The sequence below is a fragment of the Gorilla gorilla genome, chromosome 19 (assembly GCF_029281585.2).
Source record: "Gorilla gorilla gorilla isolate KB3781 chromosome 19, NHGRI_mGorGor1-v2.1_pri, whole genome shotgun sequence".
NCBI lineage: Eukaryota > Metazoa > Chordata > Mammalia > Primates > Hominidae > Gorilla > Gorilla gorilla.
The window spans coordinates 37,872,700-37,888,297 of record NC_073243.2 but is presented as its reverse complement, the minus strand read 5'-3'; the positions used below and the strand labels follow the sequence as shown (position 1 = coordinate 37,888,297).

General features: G+C 41.6%; 1 protein-coding gene and 1 non-coding gene across 5 annotated transcripts in view; one reads left to right on the top strand and one right to left on the bottom strand.

The window, feature by feature from the left end:
* ARHGEF28 (Rho guanine nucleotide exchange factor 28) overlaps positions 1-15,598 on the top strand; it is a 314,786-nt gene that overhangs the window by 191,085 nt on the left and 108,103 nt on the right. For all 4 annotated transcript variants that reach the window (XM_031003474.3, XM_031003473.3, XM_031003475.3 and 1 more), the window contains one exon: positions 14,115-14,236. In XM_031003474.3, coding sequence (XP_030859334.3) covers positions 14,115-14,236 — 122 coding nt within the window. The remainder of the gene's footprint in view (positions 1-14,114; positions 14,237-15,598) is intronic.
* On the bottom strand, positions 9,768-9,830 carry LOC115931320 (U7 small nuclear RNA). The gene has a single exon (XR_004067828.1). It is a non-coding gene; the product is annotated as a U7 small nuclear RNA (small nuclear RNA).

Here is a 15,598-nt window from a genome sequence, read left to right as displayed (position 1 = left end):
AATGTTTACAGGGAAGGTACCTAATCTGAAAAAATAATCGTTGACACAGTAAGTAGGCAGAGGTATGATGGCATTTTAGAAATGTTAATGATTTTTAAAGGTGAGATACTTCTATCTCATGGGCTTATTTGTCTTTTTTTCTTTCCCTTCCTCCCTTTTGTCAAGTTTCATCAGATGTACACATGCATGTGGATATGCAAGTGAGTATTCAGTCTAAAAACTCCCCAAATGATAGCTGAATACCATAGGATGAGTAAGTCACTAGAGAAATCCTTATTAAGGAAGGGAAACATTTTTCTAAAGGTGACATAACCTGCTAAGATTTCTTTGGCTCTCAATGAAGGGAGTGTTTAACCTCATACAGAGCAGTTTCAATTCCAGACTCTGCCTAGAGGCCTACCATTGTCAGCAGAGTAGAGGAGGCCCATTACAAACTCCTTGCCAAACAACATAGTTGCATACCCTCAAAGCTCCCTTTAGTTAAACAAATACTTTGCCAAATTTTTGAAAGTAAATTTTTCTTTATTTTTGGCTGCTCAAATTCTTGGACAAGGTATCATTCTCCATTAATCTCTGCAGGTGGAAGGGAGATAGTATTATAATTTACTATATTCTTGTTCAGGGGACTCCTCTCCATCACTTCTAGTTTTAGGGAAGGACAAATGATTATTTATTCAGATACATTAATTAAGTAAGGTAGAAAGTGATTAAGTCCCATAGGAGAGATCAGGAAAAATTACTGTCAAAGTTCAAGGCAAAGAGGATAGTTCAAGTTGGGGGTATCATGAAAAGAATGTCATTTCAATAGCCTGTAAGCCTGTGGTGAGCTTGGTGGGGTTTTAATGGCAGGATGTTCCTTCTAAGCAAATGGACAGAGTCAGATATACATAGAATGTATCAAAGTGATAGAAAATAGCCTAGCCTTGTGGCCTGTTGATTCATGGCGATACAGAAATGCAGAGAGGTGCCAAATGTTGTGCTGGCCTGGATGGTTAGTTTTCCCTGCTTAGTATGTTTCTTCCCTTTGCTCTTTAGGAGGTGGTCCCTCCATTACTCTGGCCATAGGTCCAAATGATGCTGCCGACTTCTCACGTAACTTTGCCTTGCTGAGTGCAGTCGGATGGGAACCCCACCCAGACTAGGCTGATCACAGCACTCCTCCTGCCTGGGTCACAATGATTGGCCTGGGTTGGGCACATGATTTAAACATAGCCAATCGGAATCCTTCCTTGGGATTATTCAAACTGGAAGTTGGTGGGTGATGTCTTCTTTCTTGGATGGCAGTGTCTTCTTTCTTGGGTGGCAATGCTGGATAGATTGGAGTGAAAACCGTTAGCTGGAAGAAACCAGCCTGTAGTAGGAGGAAATACTGCAAACATGTAAAGAGAAGTAGATGAGTGAGAGGGTCCTGCCTGTGTTCTGGGCCCTTGTTGCTGCCCAGGTTCCTGCCTCTCAAGGCTTGGATGCTTAATTTTTTTAGTTTTGTGAGCGACCTTCACATGCCTTCCATACATCTCCCTCCCTCCCTCTTTTATTTTTGTTTTAGCAAAGTCAGGTAAATATTTCTCCCACTTTTAACTATTAATCTCCAACTTGCTGTTTAAGATGCAGCTTGAGTGTGCTTTGTACCAGGAGGCATTCTCTGAATTCCCTTGGGGTTCAGCATTGTATCTCCTGTGTCACTCTGCCTTGCGTACATTTTTAGGAAAGGCCCTCTCATTACTGTATCACAGCTGTTATTAAATCTCTATACCCTAAGACACTGAATTCCTTGAAGGCGGCCAGCCCATTATCACATCTCCGGCACTTGGATCCCAGAAAGTAGGCAGTGAATATTGAAAGTGCCTCGTGGCACAAATTTGCCCACACTACACCCAGATAGTCTTTATCTACAATTGATCTGATCATCTTCATGGGGTTCCACTCTATAGGCAGTGGGGTAGGGGAGGGGAAAGGATATATTTTAGCCTAATATAGAAAACTTGGTCTGATACAATAACGTAAATAGTCATTTTTGGTGACTGATGGGTATCTTTATGTAAAATATTCAGTGTCTCAAATTTCTTCCCTCTCCTACTCTTCCTTGTCAAGCTGCTGTTGAATGTGATTTCCTGGTGACAGTGGAGGTTAATGGGGGGGTGGAGGTGGAGGGATGGAAAGTCCCAATCCTTCAATCTACACTGCACCTCCTGGGTCCTCCTGGGTTCTGCTGTGGCTTGACTGGCCTAGGCTCTTCCCTGAGGCATGAGTGCTTTATTACTGAGTGTTCTGGCATCTGTGATAAAGGTCAGCAGCTGGGACTGTGGTGCTAGTCAGGACCTGGTGATTCTCCTTCTGGCTTCACCCTGACTTGGCCCCACCCTGGCTCTTACCCTACAGAAACCTTGGACTCTCTTCCCCTGGCTGCTGACCTAGATGCTTCCCCCAGAAACATCTGCCATCTGGTCTCTTCCTTTGCACTATGGTGGGCTTCATGGCAGGCCGCAGGTGCTCAATTCAGCCCACTTCCTGTTCTTCTCAGAGGGCTTCAGGATTTATGGGATCCCATTCTCACCATGCAGGCACCTGAGAGTGGCCCAGGAAAGCTGAGCCTGGCCCTGCTGCTTGACCTTGTTCTTCCTGCAAGTGTGCTTGGTAATGGTTGTCCTCATGATGGTGAGGGGTAGCCTGCAAAGTGATCTACTGCAGAGTCCCAGATGGAAGCAGGAAAAACCCACCGACCCTCAGAGTAGCCCATAGCTTATTTCACACTGTTCTTCAGAGGCAGGGAAATCACTTGTCTCATCTACCTGGTCAGTGTCATCCCTGACAATAGAGAGTCCTGGTTATGAATGTTGACAAATCCCACATCCAGCTCTCATTCATCCCTACCTACCCGGTAGTATCTCGGAGTTGCTCAGGATAATGAAACAGGATTCAGGAATTAAGTAGGCCTTCTCAACCAGAAGAAACAGAACAATTTGGAGGAATGCCAGGTAGTACTTGGCTTTCATCATTCATTCAGCCATTCTTCTGTTTATTCATTCATTCAAAATGTTTCTATTGAGGACACATAAAAAATAAGTGAAAAAACATACATTTCCATGGAGAATTCTCTATTTTGCTAGCATAGTTTTTTGTCTATAGAACTCAATTACTTTTGAGGATATTTAGGGGGGCCGCAACACATATGGCTCTAGGGATAGGCACTGGAGAATAGAGCTCCTCATGAATTTGAAAGAAACAAAATCATTTTTGTGTGCCGGTGTCTTTCCATTAGATCATAGGGGATCTGACTTATTCGTAGAGTTCTTTGTGATGATGACATATGGGGCATCTTCCTCATTAGTTTGTTTATATTTTTGGAGTCACTTGAAGTGGTCTTGTCAGAGTCCGCCACTTCACTTGAGGTCTTTTGGTTTTATCATGGTGTTTTTATATATTAGGTTCTTCCCCTCTCAGTTTGCCAATTTTTCCTTGATGTGGACTAATTTGCTTTAGGCCTTGGAGAACTGCATCAAGAAGGAAGGGGCTTGTTGATTAAATCTAATCATGCCAAAGTCCACACACCACACATGACTGAATATCTGCTTGATTGCTTGAGGGAAGCAAGGGAAGAAAAAAGTTATTTATACATTCAAGAGTCCTTTTTCCAAACATAAATGTAGGGAGTCTTGAAGGCTACTTTGTGCTACTACAATGAGGAGTGAGGACTTGGAAAGATTGGTTTTTGTTCTCAGAGGCCTGCAGTTTCCCCATCTTCTCCTGACTTCCCCCTATGTCTCTCCCCTATTATAAGGGAAAAGGCTTGTTTTCTTCTTCAATAATTTTGATTAGTTCCTTCAAAACAGTAGAATAGGACTCTTTTTAAGGATCTGGTTTTAGAGACCCAAAGTGTACTTGTTATTTAGGAGGGGGTTTAAACTGTGCTTTTCCAGGGGGGAAGGAGGAGCTGGAGAAACAGCTCTCACTCCCAGCACCTCTGGAATCCACTGGCTTTGTCCCCAGCTGTTTCTGTGGCTAACAGGACTGCCCTGAGAGGCCCGACCTCCTTCCAGGGACCACTTTTCTTTCTAAAGGATCCCAGGAAGGTTAGGTAAGTTATGAGGGTGAATTGGGTATTTGGATTGAGACTCTAGTTTGGTGAACAGAGGTTCCCTGGGTTCTCTCAGATATTCTTGCTACATATTAAAATCTACAGAGTTACTTTAGCTTACATATGACCCACAGGAAATTCCTGGGCTGAGGATAATTTTGGAATTTGGATGTATCCTCTCTGTAACCTCAGGTCCCACTCAGAAGAGTACGGCCAAGACTAATATCAGGAAAAATCCTAAGAGAACCTTAGAAGAGGAATGGGCGAGGAGATGAATGCTAGTTTACCTCTGGAAATGTCCTGCCCACCCCATTTTTTTAGAGACAGGGTCTCACCCAGGCTGGAGTGCAGTGACAAGAACATAGCTCACTGCAGCTTCTAACTCCTGAGCTCAAGTGATCCTCCTGACTCAGCCTCCTGAGTAGCTTGCATATACAGACATGCACCACCACATCCAGCTAATTTGTTTCATTTTTTTTTTGTAGAAACAAGGTCTTGCTGTGTTGTCTAGGCTGGTCTCAAACTCCTGGGCTTAAGCATTCCTCCTACCTTGGCCTCCCAAGGTGCTGGGATTATAGGCATGAGCCACTGCACCCAGCTCAGAAATGTTCACTTTCATTCTGAGGGTAGTTTTCCTTTCTTTCTTCTGGGTAACACTAAGACCATTGGTGAAAAGGACTTTCTATAAACTTCAGAACTTGGTGAAGGTCCCTTTGAATGAGGAAATTTGGGAGATTTTATACGCAGTGGCTGGGCTTTGCTCTCTGTCAGGACCGTGTTTGCGTTCTGGTTCAACCACTTAATAACCTGGGCAGGTTAATCACTTTCCCTGGGCCTTAGCTTTCTTGTCTACAAAACAAATATAATAATGACTCATGCAGTTATGGAGAGTAAGTTTGGCAGATGGTTAAAAACAATTCTGTATGCTCTTGGGTAAAACGTTTCCAGTTAATACATTTATACATATATTATCTGATAATGGTCAACTTACTGATAACTTACCATTTTGCATAAAATTACACAGCTTTACTTAAGAGGCACATTTTAAAAATATGACTTTTTCAGATTCTTATTTTAGGTCTAAGGATGGTTATTCTTAAAAATCTAGAAATTACAGATAGTAAAGAGTTGAAAATAAAAACTGCTTATATTTTATCACCTAGAAATAGCAGTTGACATCTTAGTTTATCTTTAAGGTCTTTGAGTCTTGAGTATCTTGAAAGTTGTTGTACTCTTAAACAAAATGAGATAATGTATCTACTGTTCTATGAATGTTTTCTCAGCAAGACTCAGCAAACTGCCAGGGGTGAATAGGACAGGGCCAGGAAGTGGGCGAACATACCTAGGTACAAGTCACACTGTAACACATTAATGAAACTTCTTAATGGAAAAATACCAGACATTGCTCAAATACCATTTTCTTTGGTTCAAAATAGGATACTTGGTAACCCTAATTATTACATAAAGGACTTTGAACTACATAGCAGAGTGTCTGCAGAGAGCCACCATTGATTAGCTGTGTGCCCTTGGGAAGTTACTTAAATAGCACTGCAGTTTCCTCATCTGTCAAATGGAATTGTTTTGGGGATGAAATGTGTTAATAAATATTAATCATACAGTGCCTGGTTCAGAGTAAGCACCATAGTTATGTTAGCTACAATAGTAGTAGTGTCTGGTATAATTACCCAGTGTGTAGCAGGTGTTCCAGAGATGCTGACTCTTACAGTAGTTCATATTTTACATCTAATCCCTCCTTTTTAATGTTTTTCTTCCTGATATCTTCTTCCCAGTACCTTTACTTTGCATATCTGCCTGATCATCCCATTATCTTGTTAGCAAAGGGGTAGCCTATCTGATATTTTAAATAAAGGATTAAACAGTAATACTCTTGGGCTACTGCTACCAGAAGGCATAAGAGGTGCATGGTATTGTGGTGTTTTACAAAATCTGTTTGTAGCTGAGACCCTAGTTGGGAAGTTACTTATCCTACCACGAAGAGCAAAATAAAACTCTCATTCCCAGAGTGTGATAGATGACATAGGACAAAATACAGAGATAATAGAAAGAGCTCAGAGAAGAAGGAAAGCCTCCTGGCTGGGTCAGGGGACCTCCTGGGGAATAGACAATACTCACTGGGGTTTGAAGACTTTTTTTTTTTTTTGAGATGGAGTCTCAGTCTGTTGCCCAGGCTGGAGTACAGTAGCATGATCTCGGCTCACTGCAACCTCTGCCTCCCAGGTTCAAGCGATTGTCCTGCCTCAGCTGGCCGAGTAGCTGGGATTACAGCATGCGCCATCAAGCCCGGCTAATTTTTGTACTTTTAATAGAGACAGGGTTTTGCCGTGTTGTCCAGGGTGGTCTTGAACTCCTGACCTCAGGTGATTCACCCACCTTGGCCTCCCAAAGTGCTGGGATTATAGGCGTGAGCCACTGCGCCAGACCTGAAGATGTTTTTTTAAGAGTCGCTAATAGAGGCTGAGGGCTCCATCCTGGGCCCAGCAGGTTGCACAGTACCTGGTGATCAGTAGACACTCAGTAAGTGTTGAAAAAAAGAATGAATGAATGGGTGAATAAGTGAATGAAAGAAGACAGTGACACTCCCATCACAACGTGTAGCAAGGAGAGCCTATCACAAGAAAACCTCAGAATCTGAGAAAACATTACTAGATCTGAAGAGAATTTTCTGTTCTTGATGATAAATTATTTATCTCTTCAGTGAATATTCATTATCCACTGCCTGCCTGTATGGTTCTAGGTACTGGGGAGATGGTGAACAAAACTGTCTTTGAAGTTGCTGTTCTCATGGAGCATATGTTTTATTGGAAGGAAGCAGATGACATACAACAAGCAAATAAATCCCTAATATGCTAGGTGATGGTAAGGGGCATGAGTGAAAATAAAGCAAGGGTTGGCGGTTGCCATTTCATATAAGATGATCAGGGAGAGCCTCTTTGGTAAGATGACACTGGGGCAGAGATGAGAAGAAAGTGAGAAAGCAAGGCATCTGCATATCCAGGGGAAGAGCCATGCTGGAAGGTGGAGCAGCAAGTGCAAGTGGCCTGAGGCAAAAACAGCAAGGAGGCTTGTGGGGCTGGAGCAGAGTAGTGGGCAGGGCTTCCGAGAGGCTGGGAGAGAGTGGAGGAGGGGCAGGCAACGGGAGGCACTGTAGGTCATGGAAAACTCTGGCCTTCACTCAGAATGAGATGGGAAGCCATTGGAGAACGTTGCAGAGGCATGACATGACTCGATTTCCTTTGTCTGTCCTGTGGGGAAAAGGCTATGGAGGGCCAAGAGCAGGAGCAGAGAGACTACTGTTGTAACAGTTTAGGAAGAAGACCGTGGTGGCTTGCCTGGTGTTGCAGTGGAGGTGATGAGAAAGGTCAGATTCTGAATCCAGTTGTGAAAGAAAGAAAACAGTCAAGGGTGACTCCAAGGAAAGACAGAGTTGCCATTTTTTGGGAGGAGAAGCTGGCTGTTGGGGTGGGAATCAAGAGTTCAGCTTTGGACCTGTTATGCTTGAAATGACTGCTAGGACAACTAGGAGGAGATATTGAGGGGATAGTGTGACTCAGGGGAGTGGTCTGGACATCTGGACTGGAGTTGAAAATGTGAGAGTCATCATCATATGATGGTGTGTGATGCCATGCTGTCAGATAACCAAGGGAAGAGTGGAGAGAGTGGAGTTTGAGGACTGACCCTAAAGTAGTACAACCTGCCAACATCCAGAAGATGAGGAGGAACCTGCTCTAGGGCCTGAGAAGAAAAGGCCAGCAAGGTGGGAGGAGAACCTAGAGAGCCTGGTGTCCTGGAGGATAAGGACAGGAAATGATCAACTGTATTAAATACTGCTGTAGGTCACAGAAGGTGCGACTGAGAGCTGACTGTAGTTTCTGTCATTTGAAGGTCTTTGGTGACCATGATGGGCACTGTTTCAGCAGTGTTAGGAACTGAACTCTAAAGTAAGGCTCACCCTTTTTATGGTGGTTAGTTATTCTCAGTGAACGTTTCTGCTGTTCATAAAGGTCTAGAGTTAAAACAAAATACAATGAATGAATGAAACCAATCTACTCAGCCACAGTTAAGAGATACCTGTACTGAGAGGCCCTCACCTGACTTTCGCACTCTGGCATCCAGAGTGGGCCAAACCAGGTCAGTAGCAGGTTTGCAGAAAACTGCCTTAGCTGGGTTTGTTTATGTCTGGGTGTGGGTCACTTACATAACCAGTCAAGTAGGCCACCTTTTGCTTTAGCTACAGGGCTCTTAGCTTCTTAAGGGAGAGGTGGATTTTGTTGGAAATCAGTTGAAGAAGCCCTAGGCTGGGCCGTGTCATTAACTGTTTCCTGCTAGACTTGAAGTAGTTGTCAATGTCAGAAGGGAGGCATCTACAACTGCCTCTCCCTCTCCCCCTTACTAGTTCCAATTCCCCTTCTTTCTATGGGTGGAATCTATTTACTTTCAATTGTCTCCCCTGTGTCACCTGATTAGAGCATTTAGTACAGGAAGGATGGGCTGATGAAAATTGTGACCTCACGGAGCCCTTGTGGAGTCACCTAGATCACATTACAAAGCAGTGAGAATAGGAGAGCGGAGAGCTGGGGATCCCCTTAGAGTTGCTGTTTATCCTCCAGGCACTTTGCAGTGAGAAGCTGGCCCGAGTCCACTTCATCATGTTAGGACATCTTAGTTTCTGAAATCTTGCCTTTGTTCTTGAGAAATGCTGTCTCTGATTGTCTAACTTTATCCTGCAGTTATAATCCCTCCCATTTCATGAGAGCTCATCCTTCAGTCCTTGGAGGTAAATCCTATAGGCAGTTTGATGGCTTTTCTTTCTCTTCACATTTTATGTTTTTCAGTTAACCGTGTCCAGGATAGATTTTTCAAAATTTCTTAACACCAGCTAAGTCTGATATAAAAGTCACAACATTTTAAATGTGCTTCGTGAAGCAAATGGAATGTTTTGTGCATGCCAGTGGCCTTGGGTTGTTTTTGAATGTGTAACATTATAGCAGGGATTGAAATTATTTTTAAAAAGAATCAGAACTAAAATTATGCAACCTCATTTACTTTTTAAATATTTAGGAAGCATAACTAATAAAGAATTTATAGGATGCTTACTATGTCAGAGTCTGCTCTAATCACTTAAAATATTAACTCATTTAATTTTCACAATAATTCTATGAGATGGATATATTATTGCCTTATTTTACAGATCAGGAAATGCAAGCACAGAGAGCTTAAGTAACTTGCCCCAGGTCACACAGCTAATAGATGGTGGAGTAGAGACTTGAACCCAGGCAGTCCAGGGCTCATGCTTTTAACCACTGCAACACACTAGTGTTTTTCGCTAATTTAAAATCTGCAGCCATTTTTTTTAAAATGGGAGTTGAGCTTTGGCTACTTTTATATTGTCTTTGAAATATATGCTTACTGAATATTAAAAATTAATGTTATCAACAAAACTATAAAGTTAATTTTTAGCTAAGAAAAACTTCCTATAAGACAGCATTAATTTAAAACAAGTAGCTGGTTCTTATTGCAAATTATTTCTATATGCTCATTGAAAAAGCAGGCCATTTTGGGGGTCAATAACTTTTTCACTTAATTTGTTACTGGAGTAGTTACATATAGAAGTGATAAAATCATATTTCTTGAAAATATTGAAAAGATACCTTTAAAAAAAAGAAACTATTTTTGGGGACTTTCTGACCTAACCCAAAAAGCCTGCTAGACAAATTTGAAAAGAGCTGTAACACTTAAAAAAAATGAAACTATTATAGCTTTTCCTTTGAATAGGCTGAAACATGGTAGAGCAATTAGCCACTTCAATATACGTAGCTGATGTTTACTTGAAAGTGTTCTTTAAGGCTTATTTCCCTTTCACGATCAGTCTTCTGCTGGTTTTAAGCCCGTTATTTGCAGTGGCTAGTGCTGAAGTTAATAAAGGAGTGGTGGTCCTGTTAGTCTGCATCATTTTCTGGTTTGTGAGTCTGTGTTCACTTCTAGATCCTATTGTCTTGAGGCATCCTTTGACAAGTAGAGGCTATGTATGCCTCAGAAAAATACTCAAAAGGATGTTTGTGCCAATGTTATTAATGATTGCAGCAAGCGACTAAATCTACATGTCAGGTTCTAGGTGACAGAAGTAGAGAGGAGATTATGCTGGATTATGCTCTTGCACACCCATGTCCTTCACAAGACTTACTGTCTCGGTGGAGCCATTACCCGAGTGACAGGAAGATGACATGGGCTAAGCCACCTTTTCTTCCTTTCCTTCCTTTCCTTTCCTTTTTTCTTTCTCCTTTCCTTTTTCCTTTCCTTTTTTCCTTTTTCCTTTCGTTTCTCCTTTCCTTTCCTTTTTCCTTTCTCCTTTCCCTTCCTTTCCTTTTCCTTTTCCTTTCTTGTTCTCTCTCTTTCTCTTTCTTTCTTTCTTTCTCTCTCTTTCTCTTTCTGTCTTCCTCTCTTTCTCTCCTTCCTTCCTTTCCTTCCTTTCCTTTCTTCCTTCCTTTCCTTCTTCTCCTTTTTCCTTTTTCTTCTTTGAGACAGGGTCTTACTTATTCTGTCGTCCAGGCTGGAGTGTAGTGGCGCTATCACAGCTCACTGCAGCCTCCACCTCCCAGGCTCAAGCAATCCTCTCACTTCAGCTTCCTGAGTAGCTGGGACTACAGGTGTGCGCCACCACACCCATCTGATTTTTGTATTTTTAGTGGAGACAGGGTTTAGTCATGTTGCCCAGGCTGGTCTTGAACTCCTGGGCTCAAGTGATTCACCTGCCTCAGTCTCACAAATTGCTGGGATTACAGGTGTGTGAGCCACCGTATCTGGCATAGGCCACTTTTTGAAAGTGTATGGTGAATTCTTCTAGGAATAGTCCATCTTGGAGGTGTCCACAAACACAAAGATGACATTGAATCATAGAGTCGTGCAGGTATTTTCTTTTGATCATTCTGTTGATTGAAGGAGAAAGTATCAGTGTGGTACCCTTGCATCTTTAACATTTCTTGAATCCTTCAGAATCTCCCCTTACAACAAAGAGTCAGAATCTAATTTCATTGTTTTGTTTGCATGATTTCAGTATATATAATTCCCTTCTTCTTTTTTTTGAGATGGAATCTCACTCTGTCGCCAAGGCTGGAGTGCAGTGGCACAATCTTGGCTCACTGCAACCTCCATCTCTGGGTTCAAGCAATTCTCCTGCCTCAGCCTTCCGAGTAGCTGGGACTACAGGCGTGTGCCACCATGCCTGGCTAATTTTTTATAATTTTTAGTAGAGACAGGGTTTCATCATGTTAGCCAGGATGGTCTCGATCTCCTGACCTTGTGATCTGCCTACCTCAGCCTCCCAAAGTGCTGGGATTACAGGCGGGAGCCATTGCGCCTGGCCTTCCCTTCTACTTTTGACAGGAATAATATTGGCTTTCTATGTACAGTGGGGATAAGATTTTTCTTAATATTAGGTATTTTAAAAATTAATTTTATTTAAATAAAAAAGGCGAGTCCATTTAAAGATGGGTACTAAAGAATATAGCTGAATATATCCATGAAACAATATAGGTGATATGTAAATATGGCAAAATTGTGAATTTGGTAGAAGAATGAGAAAAGCTTGGGAAGTGTTGTTCTAATATCTAATATGGCTGGTTTTGTAGAGACCCACAATCTCTTCTTTGAAATTCTTGGGACCAGATTTGTTTTGGAATTCCGAATTTTCAGATCTTTTTGGCCTGGTGTTCATACTGATATGATATGACTCCCATAGGAGACACTGGGGCAATGCTATCATCAAGTGTATTAATATTTCTGCTGCACAATGTATGACATTGACACCAAGTAGAGCAAATAAAGAATATGCATAGTCCAACGTGGGCTCAGGTCAGATTGTGCCACAGAATATGTTTTTGAACCAAACTTATGGGGAAAATTCTGATTTTCAGAGCTTTCTGGATTTCAGAATTGCAGTTAAGACAATGTAGACTGGCCAGGCGTGGTGGCTCATGCCTGTAATCCCAGCACTTTGGGAGGCCGAGGCGGCTGGATCACGAGGTCAGCAGGTCGAGACCATCCTGGCTAACACGGTGAAACCCCGTCTTTACTGAAAAATACAAAAAATTAACTGGGTGTGGTGGCGGGCACCTGTAGTCCTAGCAACTTAAGAGGCTGAGGCAGGAGAATGGCGTGAACCTGGGAGGTGGAGCTTGCAGTGAGCCGAGATAGTGCCACTGCACTCCAGCTTGGTGACAGAGCGAAACTCCATCTGAAAAAAAGAAGAAGAAAAAAAAAAGAAAATGTTTTTCTTTAACATTGTATGTTTCCTCCAGAAGCTTAATGAGTCTCACACTTCAGTGTTCTGTGTGGAGAGGAGATAGATTTAGAAGCAGAATCTGAAGCCAGGGCCATTTGACTTGTGAAACTACAATTCATAACAACTTTGGAACTTTTATGATGTCCCCATTACCTTCCAAGAAAGAATGGATTTTTTTTTTGCTCATGGTACATCAGCCCAACAGTTATTAATCTTTTTTTATTTCCTGATTCACTCCCATGGGCTTATCAGGTTTTATGTTATGACATAGATAAGACAGGCAGTGGGACATGTGACATTTCTAATGGACTAACAGCAGTACTATCCCTGTGTACCTATTCAAGAAAACTTATGGGGATGTAAGTGAGGATGGCATTTACTATAGGTATAACATTGACTCTGCCCTGTGAAAGTCATTTAAACATACTGAAAATCTGTTATTACCATAACACACTATGATTAGTATTAATAACCTTGCACTTCACACTGAACATGGTTAAAAATTGCTATCCATAATAATTACAAATATAATAGTAATTCTGACAAGTAATATTTATTGAGCACTTTTTACCAGGCATGTGTCAAGTCTTTACATGTCTGAACGCACTTAATCCTCATAACCACACTATGAGGAAAGCATAATAGTAATCTGCTTTTATGGATGAGGAAACTTTGTGAAGATATCTAGAGGGCTAGTAAACTAGCCAAGGTCACAAGACACAAGGCATTCTAGCTCGAATGTGTTTTATTGCCTTTGACTCTTCATTCTCTACAAACACAGTAACAGCTTAACTCTCTGGGACTCAATTTTAGGCAACCTCATCTATTTGGAACAAAGCTGAGACACGAAAGCAAGCGTAAACATTTCCGTAACCAAAATAGAAGTAAAATTCTCCACGTGTGAGATTCTGCATGTTAGCAAGCAGTACCGAGCCAGAACTGCTAGGCTGTGTACTCTCTTGGGTTCTTTGATAGAGGGTCATTGAATCTGAGCATGTCAGTGGAAACTGAGGATCACAGTACAGTCACTAATACTTCTAAGTTATTAATAAAGGGAAATTAAGTTTAGTTATCAATAAAGGGAAATGTATAGTTTTTGTTTGTTTGTTTTGAGACGCAGTTTCACTCTTGTTGCCTAGTCTGGAGTGCAATGGCACAGTCTTGGCTCACCGCAACCTCCACCTCCCAGGTTCAAGTGCTTCTCCTGTGTCAGCCTCCTGAGTAGCTGGGATTACAGGCATGCGCCACCATGCCCAGCTAATTTTGTATTTTTAGTAGAGATGGGGTTTCTCCATGTTGGTCAGGCTGGTCTTGAACTCCCAACCTCAGGTGATCTGCCCGCCTTGGCTTCCCAAAGTGCTGGGATTACAGGCGTGAGACACCATGTCCGGCCTGAAGTTTAGTTACTAATAAAGGGAAATGAAGTTTAATTTAAAAATATAGTAGAAATCGAAAGCAAAGATTTAATTGATTTTACAAAGGCCTCTAATGATGGGGAAAATAACGCTTGAAGTGGGCAAATATTTATCTATCTAGAACTTTTCATCCTACGTAAAAATTCTAGATAGCTGAGGTTTGGATATAGATGAAAAATGACTTGCATGTAGATCTTAAAATCTAGCCAAAAGCCATCTTAAAAAATGCACTTGACTTTTTTTCTTATTGTCTAAGAAGGTAAAGCTTGACTGTAAAATAAGCCCCTTCTCCTTTATTTGCCCTGTTTTCATTTTTGTACTCTAGATCGCTCCTTCGATATCCTAAAAAAATCCAAGCCGCCCTCAACATTGCTTGCTGCAGGCCGGCTTTCAGACATGCTGAATGGAGGTGATGAAGTCTACGCTAACTGTATGGTGATTGATCAGGTAAGGCCCAACTGACATTACAGGATGATTTCTACCTCTCTCCAAAACCTGGGTTTGTAAGAAATAGATTCAGCATTGTTGTGTTCCTTTGACAATTTTAGCCTAAGAGCAGCAAAGAGGTTGCTGTTGTGGGGTCTCATTGTATGAGCATTTAAGCATTTAGCTTAGGTGCGTACTTCAGAACACAAGACACCTTACTCAACCCAGAGGCACTGTCCGGGAGGGGTCTTGAGATACTGCCAAATGGGAAGAGTGTGAGAGCTCTTCTTCGGGGCCCAAGTAGGAAATGACAACTGTGCAACCAATGTCTCCTCTACAGCTTTTCAAAAAACAGTATGTATATGACCTGATTATGTAGTATTTATATTCAAATCCAGCAAATGTAATGAGCAGGTGCTTGGTCCCAGCACCATAGGAAACTGTCACATAAATTACTTGCTTAATCGTTACAACGCATCTATTAACATGTAGTAAGATTGTAGAGCTTTCATATTAATACAGAATGGTATCATATTATAAGGAAGCTGGAATCCTTTGGAACTTTCCACCCAGTCCCTGATAGAGACTTTTGAGTTAAATCTCATAGAAGCAGATGGTTTGAATGTGCTGGCATCTTCTTGTCTTTTGTTCTTTTCTCTAGCTCAGTGATCTTCAAATTTTAGTATTTATAAAAATTATAGATCTGAAGATTTCTACACACTAATATATGGAGGATTTAAGGGATTTTCAAGGGTAGTTTTGACAACACAATGTCTGCCTTATAAACTGACTTTAAAACTTAATCCCCATGTAAGATCCACCCTGTCTACTCACTGAGCAGTAAGACATTTCACCCTTTTATGTTGTTAGTACGCATGTATTTTACCCTATTTATAGATATATTCTGTGATCTAAACTTTTTTTTTTCCATCTAGAGCTCAATTTCAGCCCTTCAGTAGCACATCTCTGCATTTTCCTTTTGTGTTACAAAGCACTGTTATATCAAATGCAGCACAGATTGGAATGGTAGTCATAATGACAGAGAAACCAATAAATCAGAATGGACTTCAGCTGTAAATAACTGGTATAGTTGTTTTGGTATAAACTAACTGAATGTCAGTCCTAGTTATAGAAATCTAGAATGGGTCATGGAGTGTAGGACACAGTGGGAGTTCTGAGGAGATTTTCAAGACACAGGATGTGTTAGTCCCTTCCCACACTGCTATGAAGAAATACCTGAGACTGGGTAATTTCTAAAGAAAAGAGGTTTAATTGACTCACACTTCTGCATGGCTGAGGAGGCCTCAGGAAACTTAAAATAATGGCGGAAGATACCTCTTCACAGGACAGCAGGAGAGAAAATGAGTGCTGAGTGAAGAGGGA